The sequence below is a fragment of the Thamnophis elegans genome, chromosome 6 (genome assembly GCF_009769535.1).
Source record: "Thamnophis elegans isolate rThaEle1 chromosome 6, rThaEle1.pri, whole genome shotgun sequence".
NCBI classification, from domain to species: Eukaryota; Metazoa; Chordata; class Lepidosauria; order Squamata; family Colubridae; genus Thamnophis; species Thamnophis elegans.
The window spans coordinates 65,405,579-65,414,217 of record NC_045546.1 but is presented as its reverse complement, the minus strand read 5'-3'; the positions used below and the strand labels follow the sequence as shown (position 1 = coordinate 65,414,217).

The 8,639-nt window shown below is 35.4% G+C and overlaps 1 protein-coding gene across 1 annotated transcript in view; it reads right to left on the bottom strand.

The window, feature by feature from the left end:
- Positions 1 to 4,909: 4,909 nt before the first annotated feature.
- DMD (dystrophin) overlaps positions 4,910 to 8,639 on the bottom strand; it is a 1,161,901-nt gene continuing 1,158,171 nt past the window's right edge. The window contains 1 exon segment of the mRNA XM_032219839.1: positions 4,910 to 6,432. Coding sequence (XP_032075730.1) covers positions 6,335 to 6,432 — 98 coding nt within the window. The 3' untranslated portion in view covers positions 4,910 to 6,334.

Sequence of the window (8,639 nt, the reverse complement as noted above, 5' to 3'; positions counted from 1 at the left end):
GTCGACTCTCGGTTTCTTGGTTTGGAGCTGACAGTGCTGAAGGTGTCATGGGATATTCACACAGGGATGAAAACATCTCCATCTCTACTGGGATCTCTAATACCCCCTTTGGGTTTTGGCTTCTATTTTCTATGATCTTATATTCATGTAATCCCTTGTCCTCTGCAGGGGGGGGGGAGTGAAAAGCTCAATTATTGGGGAAACCAGATCTATAAGTGACTCTGCTGTGTCCATTATAACAATAAGGATTTCTTTAAATTTCTAACTTGTTACAATATATTGTCTTGTTCTTTCCCGTGGGAGAGTACCAAAGTGTTAATGAGACCAGCTTCTGTGCTGTTAAGTATCTCTCTCCGGGCAAGGCTGGTTGACCTCCACTGTCATTCTCTTTCTTTTCCAAGTTGAAAATGAGGGGTGTCAGTCACCTTGGAGGCTCGCATGTTAGCTAGTAACGGAGTAACCCTTTCTCACCAAAAGACTCTGATGGGAAAGATTTGGAAGGAGGCTAAATATGCCTTCATCTTGAATAACATCTGTGGTATGGTGGGCTGTTTGAAAGACAGAAGGATCCGCTTCCAATTTGGGGCCACAGGTAATCACTCCACGCACGGAGATCAATCATGCCCCTGTGACAGTGAAGAAAGCTGGCTTAGGGAATTAATACTGCACTTCTGGAATTCCAACGTCCATAATTAAATCCATTAGAAGGGATTCTAAAAGCTATCCTTTGTGTTTGTAGTGAGCGATGTGATTGTTGTAATTGAGGGAGGGCTGCTTTTCCTGATATCTTCTTTGATACCTTTTCCCTCTCATTGCTGTCTGGAGACTGTTTTCTGAGAGAACTGCCACCTTTTATCTGACTCTTTAACTGTTTCTCCGGCTCTTTGCTCTATTCCTTTTTTCTTACCCTGCGAATGGGAGTTAATCAAGTCTTCTGCAAGAACTTTAGTGGGAGTACTTGGGGCCCAATATTGTACTTGAAGAAAGCAGCTAAATCTTTTTTCAATGTCTCTGCATCATGTTGAATGGCAATTAATTGTTCAAATATTGAACCATCGTTTGTGCTGTGAGAAGGCATTGCTTTGCCATAAGCTCAGTGAATTTTCCCAGGGTAAACTCTCCATACTCTGAATTATCTGGTTGTTCTTTGCCCTTTTTAGCCTTTAACTTAGACTCCATAAAGGAAGTTATTGGACTAGTTGTTTGTGAGAAGAGCTGGCTTTCATTTTGTTCCCCCACCCTACCAGATCGGAAAAGTCTAGTAAATGCTGATTTGCCATATCCTTTGCCGGTCCTGTTCTATTCTCTCCAGATTGTTGGAGATGGGGGGGGGGTTAGTTTTACTTACAGATCTCTTGCCAACAAAGAGCTCCACAATTTCTTGTTGTTTTGCTGTCTTCACGGAGGGAGAGATCCTGGGCTGGTGCCATGGCGTTTCTTTCTTTTTCCCATGCTTATTTAATTCTTCGGCAGCAACAAACGTTTTGTTTGTATTAGTTCTACGCTGTGATCTCCACCAAAAAATGTTAATTAAATAAAAATAAATCCAGTAGGAGTACTAAAATTGATAAAATAAAACCGGGAGGCACTACTGCAAACACGCTCCAGCTGCACCGGCTCCTTTCTCAGAGGAAGGGATGTCAGTACAGTAATTACAGTAATGTCAGCGTTCCAAATATCATGCAGAATTAAATCAGAGTCAAGGCAAAACTATCCTTGAAGTTCCAATTTAATAAGTCAGACACATTGGCAACGAACTATGGAATCCCAAATCCTGAAACTTCCTGGGATTCCACCAAGTTGAAAGTTCATGATCTTATCCCCACACCCATAAATCCATCACATGGTCCAATTTTCTCGGCCATGCTGGCATCTCCACCCAGCTGGTTCCAGTCAGGTGCAGAGGTGCGGAGACAAAAGATGACCTTGGCTTCTAGAAAGGAATGGCAAAAACCCATTCCACAATTCTACTCCTTTCTATTCCCCCTCCTAATTACTACACTAGTGAAACAGCATAGGGAAATAATAGAGTGTGTGGCAGGCCAACAATCCCAAACGGAATATACACTGCAGTCCTGCCAAGTAATGCCTGATATGTATCCTGTAATGCAGGATACTCTTTACAAAATGAAGTTTAAAGTTCCAATCTTCTGCTCTGAAGTATGATTTGAAACTTTCTAGACATTAGATAAGGCAAAATATTTTTTACACTTATGGAATAAACTGAAGACTAATATAAACAACACTCTTTTTAGCCTGCCATTTTATGCAATTAAATAAATGCAAAAAGTAATCAAAAATAATGAATCTCTATGGGTTGCTTGGGGCCCGATTGTGGTGGAGGTAGTTTGATGATATAAAAGAGAAGACCCTCCCCTCTCCAGTGCTTTCTCTTCTCTTTGTTTTTGGTCGCTATTCCATTAAATTTTAATTGTTTTTATATGTATCCTTTATCATTTTGTAAGACTCCAGAGTTATTCAACAGTGATATGGATAGCACATTAAACAATATTTGCTACTCTAGGTTAGATTATTCTGAAGGCCTGTTGAACCAGTATATTGGCTTTAACTATGGATCCAATGCCATCTTTTTAAGACCCATCTTCATGTGAGAACATCATGTGAGAATACCATGTGATCTCTTCAATATGTTATTATATTTTCAAAACAAGGGATGAAGAAATGTATAGCTATATACTGTTCCCTTCCCCCCCTTCTCTGCACCCATTTTTCATGCTCTGATTTTTCATACAGAGAGATGTTTCCATCAAGCATGTCTTCTTTCTTGTCAGCTGAAGATCATTCACCTTACTGCACTGCACACTTCTGATTTAAATCTAAATTTATTCTGAAGAAATATACTTAGGTGTGTTACAATGTTTGAATATTTTCTTTCTTATTGAACTTCATTGATCTTCATCAGTGATTAAGATTAGATAACTCATTTTGGCTGGTTTTTTTGTAGGTTTTAGTTTGACTTTCAGGCTTCCTTGCTTTGTAGTTATAGCTGTAGCTAGGTAAATACAAAGTGACAATTCACTTTTATTGTGCCTCAGTTACTTGCTTCGGTTTTCTAGACTGTATGAATTTGATTGTGTTTTGTAGGGTTGCTAATATATTTCAGCAAGTTTCTTAAAACTTATTTTAAAACCTTACATGTGCAGTTCATTGTTTTATTCATTGCAACTTGACATGTATAGATAGTTCCCATTTAGTTATCACAACTGGGACCAGCAACTCTGTTCTTAAGCAAAGCAGTTGCTTAGTGAAACGACAATTGCGTTAATGATCGTCTCAGCTTTCCTTTGTTTTATATACCCATGAAAGTCATAAATGCAAGAACTTGTCAGTTACTTTTTCTTCACTATTGTAACTGAAAACTGTTGCTAATCGAGGCAGTTGCTAAATAAGAACTATCTATAATTCATTACAGGTCCCATAAGTAATCTGTTATTAGGGGTGTATTTATCAGCAACTCTATAAAGTAGCTTCATAACCACAATACTATCGCTGGAATACCTGATTAAGAAATTACTGGCAGATGTTACATGCATGCTCAGATATACAACTGCTCTCTATGCAGTTGTAATTGTATGTTGTGGGTGTTTACTAAATGAATGATAATTGTCTTAGAGAAAATAAACTTTTTGTTTATCTTCTATGACTTCTTTGAGAGGGAGAATAGTCTCCCTCACAAATGCCACTTAATAGCAGTGTTGACTCCAAAGTGCAAGTTAAAATAAATATATGTGCAAGTATGCATCACAGATATAATCCTGCAGCTTCTCTCCCTCCTATTCTGTTCCTAATGACACCCCTGTAGAAGAAGAATCCAGTGCTGCTATACTAGTAAAAATGACACACTTTATAACATAATTACGTGCTTTATTGAGTAAAGCAGTATATAATACAGTAAGTAAGGCATATATTTGGTAAAATTCAATATGTTGTGAAAAATGCAGTAAAACTGAAATTTATAAAAATAATAGTAAATGTTACAGTGTTGATGTTAGAACACAATAAATGATACCCAAGTAATAAATCAGTACTGCATGAAAATGGCATAACATGCCAGACAATATTAGGTGTATGCTGAAAATGTTTTAGGTTTAGTAGTGCATGGATATAAGGCACATGAAATAGTTCCAAAGAAACTCTTTAAAAGCAGCAATAAAGCTCTTAAACTCTTTTAAATATTTTCAAAAGACTCACTTCAAAACTAATGTCTAAAAAAGAAATAACACTGATGAAAATAGTTGTGCACTATATTAGTCTCGAATCTTTTAAAATTAAGAGAATTTATGACATAAAAGAAACTAATAATCCCATCCTATAATTGAATCTGTAAAATCTTACATAAAGGCTCTATATATAGGATATTCATTTGTAAATGAAGCCTATGATTCAGTCTAGCATTGCCTCAGTGCGGTCCTTACAAAGAGTAGGATTCATATAGGACATAATAAAGCCCTTTTAATGCTCATCTTAGTGTGCATCCCCAGAAGTAAAGAAAACACTCCTGAATGAAAGGGAAGTTTATTTTCTCAGGGAAATGCACACGGGACTCACTAAAGAGAGAGCAGGAAATAGGGCTGTTTTAAAAACTCTAGACTAATTTATTTGTGGGTAATCACTGTGCTTATGCTAGACTGAATTGTGCCCAAAGTCTTTAAAAAAGCATGAAAATGTAGGACTTTCTTTGCAAGTTACTAAATTTTAATTGTTTTATATTGGTATTAAAAGAACACCAGTTTACACAATGGATAAGTAGTTGACAATGAATACCTTCTCTACACAATTGTCAGGAACACCACAAAACGAAAGTGAGTAGAAATACCATGCCTACCCATGTGAATGCTTACTAGCATTAAAAAATAAAATATATCTTTCTCCTGTGTTTTAATTATACCATACAGTGGTAACAGATTTAACATTTGCAAAGTATTAAGTTTATTAGATGGTAAAAATCTGTCTTTAGACAATGGAATTAAAGGCTGGTGGGGGAAAAAAAAGAAATGAAGCTTTTGTTAATAGTACCTCAACATTTTATAATAGTAACCTGAGGGACTGTTTTCTAACATCTGTTTTTTATCATCCCTCTCCTGAGTCATTGTTAATTGTGCAGCATTACTTGTAGAGTAGGATTGCTGGGTTTCATTTGGACAACCAGCTTCTCACGAAGCACTGTGGCTACTTTAAGCAACTGATAGAGTTGATGTTTACCATGTGCCACACTATTCAGTTTTATTAATGTTGGTGTGGAACTGGTGTGGCTCCTTGGAATTCATTACAAGATAAAAACTAGTGCTTTGGTGTGTTTTAAAGAATTTAGGCAATTTTCAATACTCAATACTTCTCTACAACATGAAATATTAAATAATAATATGAATAATCTAAAGATTAAACAGATCACAAACTGGTATCTATAGTCAAATCTTCATTCCAGTACACACACAGATGCAGAATATCTGATAAAAAGTGGCATCACAGGGCATGAAAAGCAAATCATATTTTTATTTAGAAACATTAAGGTGCTGGCCAGTGCTGGAGGCAGGATAAGGACACATAAGTCCACTGGTATTATTCAATAAGGCAATTTCTATTTTGTGTTTACTTTTAACATTCAGATCCGAAGTATAGAGGAATAAAAGCTTAGAATATGAGTCCAATTTATCTTATTTTTGCAAATTCTGATATTTGTCATGATGTGTGCTCTTTCATATTATTGCCAACTAGCTGGATAGTTCTAGTAAGACTTGCTCAGGATCTGGAAAGCTATCTCAACTGGAAGTTTTAGAAAATAATTTTAAAGCAAGAGTTAGTCAGATACTAGAAGAATGTAGGCTGTTTGGTGTTGCAGAAATTCTGTTTGATTTTAAGGAAAAGAACACAGAACATGAATATCTGTTGGGTATAATTACCAAGTTGAAGTGATGCTAAACAAATGCACTGCCTCATTTTTTTCTTTGTTTTTATAGGGATTTATATAAACATTTTTATAAAGCACACCTTTTTTACAATCTTTCTTTATAACAGCTATAAATTCTTTTTAAACAACCCAAAATGTGTCCATATAAAGAAATGGCAAGTTATTAGCTGTCAAAATTTTACATGTAGTTTTCTTTGTTTTGTACAATTGCATAGATGTGTAAAACCTGCCATTGTTAACAAAACAACAACAGACTAAGAAACTACTGAAATCTACAGTATTGTACCACTATCCTTCACAAAAATATAGATTTGTTTTCATGTAAACTCTTATAGTCTAATCCTCTGTCATATGAATATTATAAAAACCATGCAGGATATGCTTGAAGTTGTAAAATAGAACTTGTTATTCTACTAATTTGTTGTCAGTCATCACTGTCACTAAGGTTTCCATTGCTTGGCCCAAGTCATCTGCCATGTGGAAAAGGCTAACTACATTGTTGCCTGTAAAAAAAGAGAGAGAGAGAGAGAGAGGAATAATTATTTTATTTCCATGCGTCATTAAAGAATAGTGTTGGAGAGAGGGGGAAAGAAGAAAAGCAAGGAGCTTGCCTAATAGTATCATAGCCACTCAATTCATCTTTTTTTGCAATGAACTCTAAACATATGTTGAAAGTTAACCATTTCTCAAGGAAAGTCTAAAGCAATTAGTATAGCTAGTATTAATTATGTTTTACATTTTCTGCGAAGAGGTTGGGTTCCCTTATTTTTCCCCTCATTCCTAGTCAATTTCTTTTTTTACATTTGGAGGGGGATTTTTAATTAAAAGCATACCCATATGAAATGCTATACAAATATTCTACTGTCCTTGGTGTATAAAGACTGACACAATTGTGGGCTATGGGCAGGAAAACCCAGTGTTCCTAATTTTTTTCTGTGTTGGCTGAAATAACTCCCTTGCTTGATGAATCCAGAGTATGGTTAAGATGTTCAGCATGACTAATAGTTGTCCACCATATCTTTTTTAGCAATTCTTTTCCGTTGTTCCAGTAAGATTTTAAATTACTGTCCTCAAATTATAGCAGTTTCTAAGAAACAGCCTTGATTATGAGAGTACACTAAATTTAAGAAGTAATTTATGAGCACAGTGAATTTTCTAATAGTGGATTAGTTTAATTCTATTCTGCCTGTTTGCTATACCAATTACATACTTTATTTATGGATAGGCAAGTCTAATATTCTAGAAACAGTGATTTACATGAACAAAACTCTGCCTGCTACATATAAACCTACAAGATGATACATACCTTTTTATTTTTTCTAATTTCTCTTTCTTGCATCTAAGGCACAATCTAAATACTTTCCCATGTTTAGGATGTGGCAGGAATTTTGCCCTTTGGATTCAAGGTAAACAAATGTTTGAGGATGTTTTGTTATCAAAAACTAAGTGTGAAAAACTGACAGGGAGCCTATCTTATCTCCATGACTGTATGTCCTGGAAACTGCTGTGGGGAAACGGGACCCTGTGGCATTGAAATTGCAATTGTACTGATATAGTTTTTAATCTGAAATGATTCATACGATATTTAGAGTAATACAAAATTAGAAGATATGGCAAACAAAACAATTATGCAACATACATACATAACCATATAAACAATAATGTAAATTACATGTTTGGGACAAATACATTTTCATGTGACTTCAGATGTACATTCTGAAGTTAGGATGGTCCAATTGAAATTCCTCTGCCTCTGTTCATTATCTATTCATTCTAAAGAGGGAAGTCTATCCACCTCCTAATATGTTCATACAGAAAATGTAGTCCTTACAAGTCAAATGATTTAAATGTGTATACAAATGTTGCCCTTATGAAAACACCCTTAAATGCAGTCAGTTTATGTGTCCACATGATAGATAGTGTTGAAACTGCTTTCTTCAGATTTTCAGGTAATCATTTTGAATCTGTTGTGCTTTACTTAGAACTGATAATTTACTCATGAAACTTTAACTCTATGGACTTTTGTCAGGATGCTCTACTTCATGGGAATTTTGACTAAAGTAGTGGTTGGAATCTAAGCATGATTCATTGGAATCAGTTAGTATTAGATTTACAAGAAAGTTTCTGTGCAAACCCAATGATCTTTTAATAAAGTTAATTGGTTTGCCCTGATTGCCCTTATGGAAGGGCAACTCATCTTTTCAGGTCCAGTATAGTGGTGGGTTTCCATTTTTTTTTTACTACTGATTTGCTCATGCATGTGTAGAAGCATCTGGGTGGGTGGATGGGCGGAGCTTCCGGCCGCTGCCACTACCGGTTCACCTGATCCGGGCTGAACCAGAAGCAACCCACCTGGTCCACCACCTCTATAGGGTTTAAGTTTAGTTTGGGGAAAATACAGTTCTAAATGTTTATGGAAATTCACAATCATCCAGGTCTTGGTTGTCCCAAAGATGCTTTGTCTTCAAAGAAAATTCATGCTGCTAGGTTATCTTGAATAACAGGTGAGGTATAAATCAAATGAATGTTAATGTGACTTTAAAGCACCTGCAATTTGAATGATACAAAAATATTTTCAATCCCTTTTAAAAATAAATTCAAGAAATTGTTAATTTCCATTTTCATTGCAACAATGTATTATAGTACTGTGATATTTTCTATTATAAAGAATTATTAAATGTTTTGTAAATGTAGACAAATTATAATTTAT